Source organism: Cryptomeria japonica, chromosome 4, assembly GCF_030272615.1.
Source record: "Cryptomeria japonica chromosome 4, Sugi_1.0, whole genome shotgun sequence".
In the NCBI taxonomy this organism is placed as follows: domain Eukaryota; kingdom Viridiplantae; phylum Streptophyta; class Pinopsida; order Cupressales; family Cupressaceae; genus Cryptomeria; species Cryptomeria japonica.
In genome coordinates this window covers 196201268-196217476 of record NC_081408.1, presented here as the reverse complement: position 1 = coordinate 196217476, position 16209 = coordinate 196201268, and the positions used below count along the sequence as shown (strand labels likewise).

The 16209-nt window shown below is 34.6% G+C and overlaps 1 protein-coding gene across 1 annotated transcript; it reads left to right on the top strand.

Moving 5' to 3' along the window:
• The first annotated feature begins 10944 nt into the window (after positions 1–10944).
• LOC131076296 (cytochrome P450 86B1) lies at positions 10945–13464 on the top strand. The gene is made up of 2 exons (XM_058013420.2): positions 10945–12160; positions 12572–13464. The coding sequence occupies exons 1-2, from the start codon at positions 11273–11275 to the stop codon at positions 13235–13237; spliced, it is 1554 nt and encodes a 517-aa protein (XP_057869403.1). The 5' UTR covers positions 10945–11272; the 3' UTR covers positions 13238–13464.
• The last annotated feature ends 2745 nt before the right edge of the window (positions 13465–16209 follow it).

Here is a 16209-nt window from a genome sequence, read left to right as displayed (position 1 = left end):
GCTTATCAGCAATGAATGAGTCATAGCTAAAATCATAAAGTCAAGCCTCGTACATTTGAGGTAGGTGACTTAGTTCTCAAAGAAAATCCTAAAAATCAGCAAGACAGAGAGAGGAAGGCCAAGTTCGAACCGAACTGGCTTGGCCCTTACATCATCACAACAGCATATGGATCTGGTGCATATCAGCTCTCAACCACAAAGGGTGAACCTTTGGATGATCCTATCAACAACATGCACCTTCACAGGTTTTACGCATAGCTCTTTAGAGTATCCCAATTCAAAAATACAAAAAAAAATAAAAAAATCAAAAAGACAAAAAAATCATAAAAATAAAAAAAATAGTTACTTGGTGAAAACCTGGCAAACAGGCACCTTGTGACACAAAAAAATAAATAAATAAACAAAAAAAAACATTTCGTCCAGCGGTGAAAACCACTTTGGTGGCACCCTGGGCAAGTACCATGGTGAAAACTGGGTCACCAGGGCCATGCATAGAGACATTGCTCCTCCCTCCTTCAGGATTCCATCTCATCCTTTCATTTTGCACACACTCACAGCCTATCTATCCATAATACACTTTACACATTCCCATCATGGCTTATTATTGATCTACCCAAGATTGGTTAGCCATTCATAATAAACATTCCTTTCACCCCTTTCCATCCTTAATAAATCAGCTCCTATCTATGGCTAGGGCAAATCCTACTTCTAGTGATGGGTGTAGAACTGAGAGCATCACATGTTTTGAGGAGTACAGTTTCTTCTACTTTTCTTCAGTCTATCCATGCATAATCCACAATAAAGCAGCATTTGCATCATAGATCCACAATAAAGTTTCGTCTTCTCCACAATAAAGTATCAGTTTCATGGATTCAATCAGTTTCAGATGAGACACAACAGCAACAATGGACATCAACAAATCAAATCTTTCAACAGACTCAGACAACATATGGTTCAGTGCTATCTATCCTTTTTGTGAAAGTAAACATTGTGACCACAATCAAACAGACTTATACAAGTGACAAGAGACACTAAAACTTGAGGACTACAGTGGATGTTAGTGTTGAGTCTTAGTTTTCTTTTGATTTTATCTTTTTGGTGACATGTCTTTTAGCTTTTCCAGGATGTTTCTGACTAGAGATTTTTATCTCTAGGATGTCTTTGACTAGAAAAGCGAGGATGGGGTATCGTCACCTATTTTTATTTATTGTCTATGAATTGTCTCTTAGTAATGCTATGACTTGTCCAAGGATATGAGGACACTGTGAGTCTAGTGTGAACTAGGGCATTCCTTGTTTGTGACTATCTTATCTCCATGCAAACAGGTACAATGACTTTCTAGGTCGAACATATGCCTTGATTGTCATAACCTATTTTTCCATAATAAAGCTCAATGATGATAACGCACAAGAAGCTCTTTCACTTTCATTTCTTCTATCTTCCATCCCCCTTTCTTGATTGACCTCCATCGTCCTTCCTGAGTCCGTGTAGCCTGCTATCACATGATTGAGTATAGTGACACGCCAAAAATATTTGCATTTCATGTAGTTTGCACCTGCATTATCACATATTAAGCATTTCATACATACATATAGATATCACAATACATCACATCCTGCACACAACACATGTTAGCACATTTTACATTTGCATTATCATATTCATCTGCATTTCATACATGCACATTTACATCATGCATAACATATTAAAAACATAAAAGAACAGAAATATTGCATTTCGTCATCTACATATTTGCATCCATAACATAAACATCACATAGAAACATACATCATGAAACATCTCATCACATAGGTACACATGCATATAGCTGCCGCAAAGATGAATCATCTCATATATATATAATCATAAGTGTCATGATATAATGATGTCAAAATCATATGGCTAAAAATCACCCGAAGGTGTCTACATCATCATACAAAAATGGTACAAAATGGATACATAGGGAGCCCTCTAAGGCTATGATGAACTCCCTCCCTCGGAGCCGCCTAGTCTCGATGGAGTCTGAGCCCTGGAAGGATCTGCCCCAGGATCACCTCTCCTGTCCCCTCTATCTGGTGGTGGTGGAGGACCCATGACCCCACCACTACATGCCTGTCTCCTGTGACTCCCTCCAGTGGTCGTCGTTGTCTGCGATGGTCTGCGGAAGCTCCTCGCCCGCTGCTCTGGTGGCACTGCCCCGTAGTATAGGTCTCACCAATAACCTATCTCCTCCCCTGTTTGTAGAACATAGGCGTATCCAGCCCCTATGTCCTCTGTCGCCTGCCTCCCAGCCCTTAGTGTTGTCTCAGCCTTAGTGTAATGCTGGATAGCCTGATCTCGCTCCTGCTTAGTGTCCCTAAGCTATCTCCTGAGTTGATCCCTCTCCCTCTCCAACTCCTAGATCTCATCTGTCTATCCCTGGCTGACCTCCCTAAGCTCTAATAGCTCATCCTCCTCCTCCTTTACCCCCTGGACCTATGGCTGCCCCTGTACTGGTGGTTGTACCTGTGCCTGTACCTGTGGCTGCTCATGTGGCTGCCCCTGCCCCTGTACCTGTCCCTGCACCTGTCTGAGACCCTGTGTTGCTGGCACCTGTAACGGCAACCCACCTCAGCCTCTCACCACCCGAGCCTATCTCTCCTCTCCACCCTCTCTCTATGGAGCCACCCTCCTCTCTCCTACTGCACCCCACCTCCTCCGTCAGCCTCTACCCCCACCATCTCCATCATCATCCTCATCCCCTCCGCCATCTCCATCTATCAACTCTCCTGGATCTGTCAGGCGTGGAAATGGATGCTCTGCCCAATATGCAGTATACTTTGTATCCATCCTTGCATCCTCTATCTCTGGCCACATATCCCAAGGCATGGGCACCATCTCTACCAACTGCATCACTGCCTGATCATATGATAATAGTGGCCCAAAGTGTGCCTGGTCTCGCACTGTCCGCGCATACATACCAGAACCCCTTGGCATCCGCTGGATCTTGCCAAACTGCCTGCATACCCTGTCTACCAACTGCCTCTCCAGTACATAGGACATCCACCCAATCAGATATCTGCTCCTGAAGGTGTATGGAAAATCCACTGCATCATCCTCCCACTGCTTGCACTCTCGATACGGCCTCCATACCACAGTGTTAATCTCGTCAATGACCTTGCGCCAGTGCTCTAATCTCCCGATTCGCAGCTGAGATGTAATCATATCATACAAGTGCACAAAGTTGCGTCCATGACCCCTACCTCTGAAATGTATCAATCATGTCACTGGCAGATGCTCATATGCCCACACCTGTAGCAATGCAACTCCGCAACCCAATCCTATGGATCCATGGTAGACGAACTGATGGAGCTCATAGTACAAATGTGTCAGCAAGCATGGTCCCCAGGCATATCTGGTATGTTGTGTCACTAGTGTCTCCAAGGTGCTCCCCTAGCCCACAACCAACCCTCATGTTGCCCTATATGGAAACAGGAACCCACTAATCACTCCTTTTAGCACTGCTGGTAGCGCTAGTCCTATTGCTGTCATGGTGTCCCAGGCCACATGTCCTGCCCTCATCTCCAGTCCCGGATCCCGGAACACTCATCTCAGGGCATCCCTGCCTCCCTCTTGATCGTAGGGCATCAACTCCCCATCGATTGGTATCCTCAGTATCCTGTATAAATCCTCTAAGGTGACTATCATCTCACCCATCGACAAATGGAACATGCATGTCTCAGAGTGCCATCTCTCAGCTAAAGCAGTTAGCAACCCCATGTTCGCCCGAAACTCAGGCACATATAGAATGAATCGCAAACCCATAACCTCACTCGCAGCTTTGTCCTCAAATGTCAGCTCTAGTCATAACCTCTGAGTCAATGGGAATCTCTCCCATGACTCCAACATAGGTAGGTACTCCTACAGTCAAGCAAATAAACCTTGTCAGTTAAAGTAGTATTCCTTGTTCATCACAAAATGCTGCTTTTTATCCTAGTGCTTATATCTATCATATGGTACTCTATCCTAGTGACACTCACTATTTATCACAAAGTATTTCTATTGATCCTAGTGGTACTCCCTGTTCATCACAAAGTACTACGTATTTTGCACTCTCTGTTCATCACAAAGTGCTACTCATATTTGCACTAACTGTTCATCACAAAGTGCTACTCTTTTTAGTACTCCCTGTTCATCACAAAGTACTATGTCTTGGTACTCACTGTTCATCACAAAGTGTCTCGATCTATCCTATCCTAGGGCTCTACTTGAGTGTATCCTCTTGAGTAGTTTCCTGATTGGCAACGTATGTTCTATCATAGAATTATCAATCCTAGCCCTATCTGCTATTCTAGTCTTCCCTAGAGGACCTGCTTGAGTGTATCCTCTCAGAAGCTTATCTAATTGACAGCGTATGTTCATCACGAAACTATCGATTTGCCTTAGAAGACATAAATGCACATTTTTGACATAAACGCACCTTCATGACATAAACGTGCTTACATACTACATAAATGCGCCTGCTCTGCACAGACGCGCCTGAAATACACAGACGTGCCTATGCTCTGCACAGACGTGCCCACATTACACAAACGCGCCTGCACAACGCAGACGCGCTCGCATTTAACATAGATGCTTTTTCCTGCACAGACGCGCCTGGCACAAACACAGACGCGCCTGGCACCAACACAAATGCACCTCGGATTTTTTTGACCTTTTTTGACATACCTAAACGCACATTTATTGCTCTACCTAGTATGCATTAATGACAACATTTATTGCAACAAGTACAAGGAGGTTTTGTGGTACTCACCGACTCTCCTACATCTGCTGGCCTCTGAAATCAGCGAACACAATCAAATCTATGCACCAATGCCATCGCTGCTCACTATTGTTGTTCTATTCTCTCTCTGCACTCTGATCTCTTGGATGTGTGGATGACAATGAGGATGTATTCCCCTCGTGGTCTATTTTATAGACTGCCCTAGCCCTAGCCCTAGTCTCCCGAGTCAGTCTTCATTATCCCGTGACTCTGTCACTCTATTCTATCCAGTCAATCCATTCTAGCCTTTCTTTCTTATCGAGAGATTGTTTGCGATCTTTTTAGACATATTCATCCAATCTCTTGAGGGGGCATATCATTCCCATCTTGGGGCAACTTTGTATCAGTTCATCTTATCTTCTTTGAAACAACACGACAAGCTGCATTGTCTCAAAGAGGGGCAAAATGTAGACACCTAAAATTGTCCAGTCTAATTAAATAAATATCTTTATTTATTTAATTATTTTAAGCCTAATTATTCTATTAATTAAATAAATCTTTATTTATTTAATTAATTCATTTATCCTCTTTGAGCCTTATTTCTCATTTAAATAAATACATTTATTTATTTAAATTATCCTTTTGCCTAAATTAAATAAATATTTTATTTATTTAATTAATCCCACTTCCTCTATTAATTAAATAAATATTTAATTAATTAATTAATTCATTAGCCTTTTCTACCCATGACACATGCCATTCATCTCTTAATTCATACACTACCTACCCTTTCATTATTTTCTTATTTCCTCTACCTACCCTCTAATCATAGCCGACCATTTATCTTTTACACCTCTCAATCTTATCCCTCCATTTCAAATAGTGTCTTCTATATAAGAGGATACTTCCTTCATTATCAAACCGAATCAATCTATGCATCTTGACTGATCAATCGACTACACTACGCTTTCAGATTTGCATATGCGATCCTACTTGCAACCACATTTCCGTTCTTTGTTGAGCTCTTGTGCACATATAAAATCTGATAGCAAATATATCAAGCAAGATCAATGGAGATAGGAAGAATGAGGATTCAAACCCTATTGGATATGTGATGGTATAATCTTTGTGATTTCATTTGATTTGCATTGTCTTAGGTAATCTTCATATGTTATGGTGGATCTTTGTTGTTGTTAGGCTCGGGTTTTGTGGTTGAATTCATTTAGCCTTTCAATATTGTTGTTATCCATTTTCACCGTATACAGTTGTATTTCACTATCTTAATCAAACATCGTATTATGCTTCACATTAAGATGATAAATAAGTTGTTAGCATTGTAAAGTTCATCTAAATATACTTTTTGTTTATGAATTGATAAAGAAATTATTAATGTTTTAATTTTTAAATATTAAAAATAGTTATGTACTTAAAAAGTTAACATATGAAATAAATAATACATTTTGTATCTTAAATATATCTATCTAGATATAGTCTAGAGATGCATATCTTACATATTTCATAAATATATTATTGCCACATAAAAACATACATTTGGTGACATCTTTTAGAAAGATGCATTCAATATATCTATATTTTTTCTATTTTTAGTTTTATAATTAATTAAGTACATGTACAAGTAAACTATTCAATATAATCTAACATAAATAAGAGACGGTAGGTCTTAATCATTAATATATTTCTCCCAACTTATATAAAAAAATTCATTATGCTCCACGTAAAAATAAAAAGTCAATTTTCATAATTACAAAGTTCACCTAAATATCAAGCATTTAAATTTTTACTATTCCATATTTAATTTTCAACTTAAATAACAAAATTAAATATATCTATCTATATTTAATTCTCTTGTGCATTGCTTGAGCCTCTGAAGATGGTTGTTTTACTTGAACCTCTTGTGGTTAAGCCTTGTGAGTCTCCTATGGTTAAGCCTTGTGAGTCTCTTGTGTGTCATATTGGTTCTCTTTCTGATTGCAACCGTCATGTGGGTCTGGCTGATACCTCCTGGCACGGGGGGTGGACCTTATCGTACCACATGGTTGGGATGGAGTGTTATTCACACCCATTGGGTTTTGGTTCATCCCACGACATGTTCGAGTTGGCTCGTGAGAAGGTTATTAGTTGTAGTTCTTAACTTAATCATGTTGTATCATGTCGCTCAATGCAAATATATGGTATATCTCTTTAAAAAAAAATCACTTTTTCCATTGATTTATTTGTTTAAGTCCTCTGGGCCTCATAGTGGGGCATTACAAAACATTGTATTATGCTTCACATTAAGATTATAAATAAGTTGTCAACATTGTAAAGTTCATCTAAATATACTTTTTTGTTTATGAATTGATAAAGAAATTTTTAATGTTTCATAATTACTTTCAAATTTAAAATAGAATGAATGTCTACATTTGTGAAATTTATATAAATATTAAATATTAGATTTTTCATTTAAAAATATTAAAAATAGTTATGTACTTAAAAAGATAACATATTAAACAAGGATGCAAAGCGTCAAGTTCCTGCCATTAGTATGATTAGTTTAGAGTAAATAAAAATAGAGATAAAGATAGAGGGAGAGGAAGATGGAGAGAAATACATAGAGAGATAGAGAAAGGTAGACGGACAGATAAAAATAGAAAGAGAGAGAGATAAGGAGATAGATAGATAGATAGATAGAGAGGAAGAGGTAGAGGGAGAGATAAAGGTAGAGAGATAGAGAAAAAGAGAGATAGGTGGATGAGTATATAGGGAGTGGGATCAACTAATAAATTTATCAAATGCGTTGGAAAGGTAGATGTTGTTAAATTAGAATAATAAGTTTTTAAATACAATTTCAATTTTTATTTGTTCTAATTTTATATGTTCACACTTTCCACTTGAAAGTTATTACAATACATATTTTTCCTAAAGACAATGTTGCCAATATCCAATACATATGAGATATAAACTTTATTCTAACTAACTAGTGGGATAACTTACAAAACATATGCACCCAACTAATAGTAACTACTATATAATATTTGGTGACCTCCAAAATCCATTTTATTTTTATATACATGTATCTATACATAAATCCCATATGCACAATTCAAACTTTTGGTGTCAAATTGACTAGTAACAAGTAAATCTAGATATTGTTGGTCTTGAAATTACTAAATTAAATTTTAGTAAAAATGACACAATCATGTCCATGATTCAGTCTAGGAGACAATCACAAGCATTATTCAATTCAAAATAGATAGACTAATAAGATGCTCAACACATTCTAAAAAAATGATGTAACATAACAAATACTAGATAAATATCTCAAATCAAATAAGTAAATTGAAATAATAAAATTATACATTAAAAATATTTATTTTATTAAAATACTTTTACAAATTATTAAAAACAAAATAACTACATTGAAATAATCAAATTATATACTAAAATCATACATAAAAAATATTTAATTTATTAAAACACTTTTATAAATAATATAAAATAAAATAAATTGACCAAACTGCATCTAGGTTAGTTTTTTTTCTCATGAGTTTAGGATCCTAGATACACTACATCCACCATCATGAGAATGAAAAAAAAATTAGAAATTAAATAAAATATTAAAAGATACACATAAAATTAACATAGACCACATACATTCACTTTCATTAAGGACACTCATGACTATCTTTTACTTCAAAACATATTGCTAAAACTTACCATACATTTTATAGGTAATAATTACAATTAAAATGAATAGTGGATAAGTATGAGTGAATGTGTCCAATAATTTATACATTTAAAAATTAACCAAATCATAAACTAAACATGGAGAAAAATTGACCCAAAATAATCAAAGAAATGATAAAAAGTGCTAATAGTAACTTTTAAAAGAAATTCATTTTCAAATATTTTGATTTGTAAAATTAAAGTGCTAATATTTGAAAAGTAAGTGTAATCCATTACAATTATTAAAAATAATTATTACTTGCATTCATTTTTTACCATGAAATTAATACAATATTAAAATATTTAAACAATATTCTAATTATTAAAAAAATTATTACTTACATTCATTTTTTACCATAAAATTAATAAATATATAAAATATTTACATAGCATTCCAATTATTTGAAAAAAATATTACATTCATTTTATATTTTCTGTCGGCATTGTTTTCTGGCCAGGTTAAATTAGAGGAGGTGAATAAAAGAAAAGGAGTACGAGCAAAGTTCACAATTATTCCTCCCCCGGCTAACGCCTGAAGAACCACTGGGACATGATTCTAAGTCCCCCCCTAAAAGATGCTTATGTCATTTTATCAGTAGTACATGCAATAATTTGATTGTGCATTAATGTTGATTTGATTGTGCATACAAATTCTATATTTTTTGTTGAGGAAAATTAAATTTTATACCTACAGAAATTAGTATAGATCAATCAAATGATAAATAAATCTTTTTATAAATATTTTTTGTTAAAAATTTTACAATTGAAAAGTTAAAAATTTATTTTAGATTGAAAAATTTAAATATTTGATTGGTTGTCAAGGACAATCACTAATAACCATTTAAAACCATGGTGGATGCATAAGTATTTGTGCCATGGGCAGGGACTAATAAATAATAATCTATCTACATATAATCTAGAGCTGCATATCTAACATATTTCATTGATTTATTATTGTCACATCAAAACATATATTTGGTGACATCTTTTAGAAAAATTACATTATTAGCCCTTAATGTTTTAATTGACAAATTTTTATATTATAAAAATTGCATTATTAATTGGTACCTATATCCCCATCTAAATGGTTGTCACGAACATTATTTGTTTCAGATTTCCGAAAAATCCGCTTATAACAACAAAAGTTGTATTGGCCAATCAGCATACAAAAAAATAATTTTTATAATATGTAAACTTAAAAATTGCACAAATAACTTTAAAAAATAAAACTTTTGTAATTGATTCAAATTAATTTTTTTAATAACTAGTTAACTGTAAAAAAGAAAAACTCATTATACTAATAAGAGATGATAAGTCTAATAAAAAATAAATTTTCATAATTACAAAGTTCACCTAAATATCAAGCATTTATATTTTTACTATTCCATATTTAATTTTCAACTTAATTGAAATGACAAGAAATAAATGTATGTACTTATAAAATTCTTCACTGATGAAATTTTAATGTTCTACATTTAAATGTCAACCTAAATTATAAAATAAATTTTCATAATTACAAAGTTCACCTAAATATCAAGCATTTATATTTTTATTATTCCATGTTTAATTTTCAACTTAAATGAAATGACAAGTAATAGATGTATGTACTTATAAAATTCTTCACTGATGAAATTTTAATGTTCTACATTTAAATGTCAACCTAAATTATAATAAATACTCAAACTTGAAAAAAATATAAAAAAATAAACCACAACCTGATTGCAGCTGTACATTGAAAAATGCATTTAAGTGCTCAATAACTAATATTTCTACTTTCTCTAGCGTGGCAGTGCTGCTTAATCTATTTCTTTCTTTATTTTGCAAAATTCAACCTCCTATTGTTCAAAGCAATAAAGGCCTCTAAATTTGAGTACTTTCCCATGTTATACAATAAATTGCAACACTAATGTATACCTACAATTTTTGTCACTCATTAAATTAAACTTTATAACTGCACTAAATTGATAATGGATTCTATACTATAGTCGAAGGTATAATAATAAATTTTATAGTATTGTTAGAGGAAAGGATTCAATTAAACTTTATAACTGCATTAAATTGATAATGGATTCTATACTATTGTCCAAGGTATAATAATAAATTTTATAGTATTGTTAGAGGAAAGGGTTCAATTGACTTTCATGTTTCTCATAAGAACAAAACCCTAAATATTGTCAAAATTCGATGTACAATTTAAGAGGAACAAAACTCAAAATATCCTCAAAATCCGATATACAATTTAAAAAGTTATAGCTGTAACAACTACTGGTATCCTTCCCTAATGATCTAACAATAATTGTTTCCATTGTCACTGCTAGTGGTATATAATTTGACTTCTGCGCATACCTTAACTGGCATTACAGGTGATCTGTCCCTATCCAAAGCAATGGACCCATTTAACATTGATGGCTCTTTTGATAGTAAGAATGGGAGGATTCATCTTTTCTATTTAAGGTTGAATGCAACCCATTTGGTTTATCTGTCAAGTGAGTTGTTAGAGCTGCTTATATATATCTGGGTCAGGGTTTGTAAACTAGTTGGGTTTTCTCCTCAGTGGAATTATCAGTGTTTAAGAAAAGAAATAGAAGGCTTTATTATTTTCCTATAGGTAATAGGACCATAGGGGTTAAACTGCTTTAAATTGGTTTGGAGTTGTCACCCCATTAGGGTCTGGCTTGAGATTGTTGTTAGGTAATTACAAATGTTTCTACTCCCTCAGCTTGTTGTACACATGTTCAGTTAAGCTCTTATTTACAGGATTCCTTTATAGGTCAGAAGTCTGCAAGGTGTTCAGCAATTCAAACAATGGATTATTACAATATTGCTCTTGCATCCACCATGCTAGCATTAATAAGCATTGCAAAATGGTACTCTATCAAATCAAAGAGTAGCCTACCTCTAAATTGGCCTGTATTAGGCATGATGCCATCCCTGCTATGGAACATATCCAATTTGTATGACTATACAGCCAAAGTACTCAGAGAAAATGGTGGCACCGTCAAATTTAGCGGTCCTTGGAAGACAAGAGGTCTCTTTGAAGTAATCACCTCAAGTCCTCCTAACTTGGAACATGTTCTGAAGAATGAGTTCCCTAACTTCCCTAGGGGTCCCTATTTTAAGGGTGTTTTCTTTGATGTGTTTGGTGATGGTCTGTTCACAGCAGACAATGGCTTATGGAAGAGACAAAGAAAAGCAGTGGCAATGGCTATGAGCAGCAGCAGTTTCAGAGACCAGACTATAATTCTGTTGCAAAAGTTACTCCAGGAAAAAGTCATACCAGTTCTTGAAGAAGCAAAAGATAAAAAATCATTTTTTGATCTGCAAGATATTTTTCTTAGACTCAATTTTGATATGATATGTATTACTGTATTGGGTAAAGATCCAGGATGTTTAGGTTCTGTTCCTCTTCTTGATGTTCCATTTGCCATGGCCTTTGATGAAGCTGTAGAAGCTTGTACTTATAGGCTCATTCTTCCTCCATTTTTTTGGAGATGCATGAAATTTTTGAATGTGGGTTCTGAGAAAATGCTGAGGAGAGCTCAAACAGTGATATGTGATTTTGCATCAGAGATGGTGAAGTGTAGAATTGAGGAGCTCAACTCAGAAAGAGGAATACAGCATGGTGACATTTTGTCAACTTTTATCAAAATGGAGGAAGAAGAAGGGCGTGCCCCTTCTGAAAAATTGCTCCAGGTATGAAAAAAAAATTTAAGGACTATTTTAAAAAAATTAACAATGATTCTAATTTTTGCCATATTAATCTTCAATAAACAAATTAAATGATAAATTATGAGAGCTTTGAAATCTTAGAATTGAGATGCAAAAGCTTCTGGTTTAAACTGTCTATGATGTTTTGCTCAACACTTTGAATCACACTCGGTGTTCCATCATCAAGAAAGAAGTAAATGTATAATTGATTTGCAGTAGTGATGATGATAGACCACTAAGTATCATCCAAAACGTCGAGCAAAAAATCATACAGTTTATATCAGAAGCTTATGCATCTCAATCTAATGGACGGTAGAAAATTAATGCCAAATAATCTTAGTATTTTTATACTAGTTAAAGCCAAACATCATTAACAGCTGTTTTCATTGTTTGCAGGATTTATTTATGAGTATATTACTTGCTGGTAGAGATACTTCTGCTCTAGCTCTTACCTGGTTCTTCTGGCTTCTGTCCATGCATCCAAATGTAGAGCAAAAGATAATCTCTGAAATAACCCAGATACTGAAGTCTAAACACGTGAATAACAACAACAACAATAATTCTTATGACAAGATTCATATGTTTGGTTTAGAAGAATTAAGATGCATGAACTATTTGCAGGCAGCAATATCTGAATCTCTGAGGCTTTACCCTCCTGTCCCTGTAAGTTATAGACAAGCCATGGAAGACAGCATCTTGCCTGATGGAACCCATGTTAAGAAAGGCTCAAAGCTTCTGTATTTTATCTATGCTACAAATAGAATGGAGAACCTGTGGGGGAAGGATGCCTTGGAATTCAAGCCTGAGAGATGGATTAACAAAGAGGGTTTTTGTATGAAAGAGTGGGATTATAAGTATCCTGTGTTTAATGCTGGTCCTAGGCTGTGTTTGGGGAGAGATAATGCTTATGTTAGTATGAAGTTTATGGCTGCAAATATTCTTGCTCGTTACAAAGTGAAAGTTGATCCTGGTCACATTGCCAAGCCTAAGTTTGGACTGACCCTCTTCATGAAACATGGCCTCAAGGTTAGCTTGGATTCAAGAGAGGATATTGTAAAATGAAGAACAGAGTTTCATTGTGATGAGGAAGACTACAATTTTATAGAAATATAAGTTAATCTTCAAATGAAGAGAGTTTGTTAGTTCTGCTATATTTAGTAGGCAGAGAGTGAAATGCTAGACAAAAGAAAAGTTCTATCTCTAATGAAAAATTCAATGGAATGATTAGTATGTAAAATAATGTATTTTGTATTGAAGTTAATGAATAATTTGATCACAACTTGATTCTATATGCATCTATTCATAAGGTGTAGGTCTGATCTTTCATTTTTCTATCTATCACTCAAGCCCAGATTTATAGATTTGCAGACCCAGATTTTTAAATTCAAATTTAATTTTTGGACCAGTAACATTTCTAGGTCCAACTAATCATTATGAGGCAACTTAAAAGTAAGAAAACATTTGAATTGCATTTCAGGAAATCCTATAAAAAGAAAATCCTAATCATTTGGAAGATCTAGTGAACATTTCTATATACATATCTAATAGTCTAACGAGAAAGCTCCATTATTCACTATATCATCATAAGAGAATTGATACTAAATGGCATCTTACGCATAGTGCATGATTGATTATTATCTTCGATAATTATACTAAATTGATATATCAAAGTCTAAGAGTTTGAGACACTCTAGCAAAAAATTTTATCCATACTCCAACTTTTTACATAGGTTCTAGATCTAGGTAAGTTGTTGTTTGCAAGTTTAAGAAGCCTACAATTCCTAGGTTCAAATTCATGGGTACAAGGCCAATTCCATATATAGGTTTAAATGCATAGACGTGTGCGAAGGTGTTAAAGAATTATAGACAAAAAGTCATAAGGATGATCTGTGTAATCATCAAATCAAAATGCACAAATAATAGATGAACATGGAGAAAAACTTCTTAATTCAAAATTGATATCAAACTACGTATTTATAAAATGGGATTCACATGAATCCAACTATCCAAAACAACTAATTATAGCAATTAACAATTAATTTTCACAACTGTCCTCTAACAACAATTAACAATGTTTATTATATTTCATTCTTCCCCATAGTGAACATTGTAACAAAAACAAGAAGGAAATAGAAAATGTCCATTATCTCTTTTCTTTCCCATAGTGAAAATTGGGAAGAACACCAAGTAAACACCAAGTGTTTGGAATCGATCACCAGCAAGGGGATTTGTGAAAATATCAGCAAGTTGTGTTGCAGTGGGACAATATACAAGTTCAACCAAGCCTTCACTGGATCTTTACTCATTTGAATATTACTTTGATTGTCACAATATGTGGAACCATCTTGAATGTGGTGTAGATCTTGTAACATTCTCCTCAACCAAACAACCTTACAAGCAGCAGAAGTAGCATCTTTGTATTCAGCCTCTTTAGTAGAAAGGGATACAGTGGGTTGTTTCTTGAATTTCCAAAATGACTGCAAAACCAAGACTGAAAGCATAACCAGAAGTAGACTTTCAATCGTCTATAGAGCCTGTCCAATCAAAATCAGTTTATCCAACCAATTTGCTCCCCTTGGAATGTTGAAAAGAAATACCATAATGAAATGTTCCTCCAAGATACCTTCGAATCCTTTTAGTAGCACCCCAATGGGAGAGTGGGATTTACACAAGGAGAATCATCGGAATTAGAGAACTTAACACCAACCTCCATAGCTGTGGTTATGGGATTGCAATCTTGCATATGAAACTTTTGAAGAAGATCTTAAACATATTTTTGCTTAGACAAAAATACACCATTTGTGTGTTGCCAAACTTCAAGACCAAGAAAGTAATGCATCTCCCCTAAATCAATTATTTGAAATTCTGATATCATTGTTCCTCTATGTTCAAGAAACAAAAAATAATTTGTGCCAATGTATATGAGATCATCCATATATAGAACAACAATTAGAATATCTTCACAAAAATGTCTAATAAAAAGATTTGGATCAAATTGACTTTTTACAAAACCTTGAGGTTGAGAAACATAAACTTTCTTGTCAATATAATCATTCAAGAAAGCACTTTTAACATCCATCTAATAAATGCTCCATCAATTTCGAGCAGCTAAAGGTAAGACTAATCTAATAGTATCCATCCTAGCTATAGGAGGAAAAGTTTTAGTATAGTATCCTTTTGCAACTAGTCTAGCTTTGTATTTATCAATAGTCACATCAAATTTATATTTAGTTTTGTAAATCCAATATGTACCAACAACATCCTTACTAGGAGGCAATTCAACCAACTCCCAAGTGTCATTCCACTCAATGAACTCCATTTCACTCTTCATGACTACTACACTCTCTTCCTTTTCACTATCTTCTACAAAATCTTTTGGCTCACTATTCTATATAACATGAGTCATGAGAGCATAGTAAACTTGTTTATGAGATTTCTAGTCATTTGATCAAAATTAGTATCTAAAATGGGAGATAGAGATGATTTTTCTCCGTTCTTCGATATTGCTTAGTCTCCACATTTGAGGATGAAGGTTTTGCATTATCAATTGGTGTAAATAATTATTCATCATGGATATTATTACACCTTACTTAAGTTTACTTAGGAAATGCATTTCATAGTAGTTTGGATATGAGACACTTGGGTGTTTGTGCCACATTGAGATAGTGTGTGTAGGATAATTTCCACCTTTTATGGTGTTGATCTTGTTACTACTCTATCATATCCACTTATTGTGGAGTGATAATTCCACCTTCGGTGGGTGATCCACCTCATGTGGAATATTTTATTATTTCTCCTACCTACCTACCCTTGTTTCTTATTGAGCCACGTCATGATTGTGTGCTCACATATCCATATAGCCTTGCCTATATAAGCAGGCTCATCTACATTGAACAAAAAGATGTAATGATCCAGTTGATCAGTATTTTTTTGATAGAATACAGTTTACTTTTATCATCTATTTTGTTCTCTCTTATTTGTGCTTTCCATTGCCTCTAGATCTTGGCAAAATCTCACATGGTATCAGAGCTATT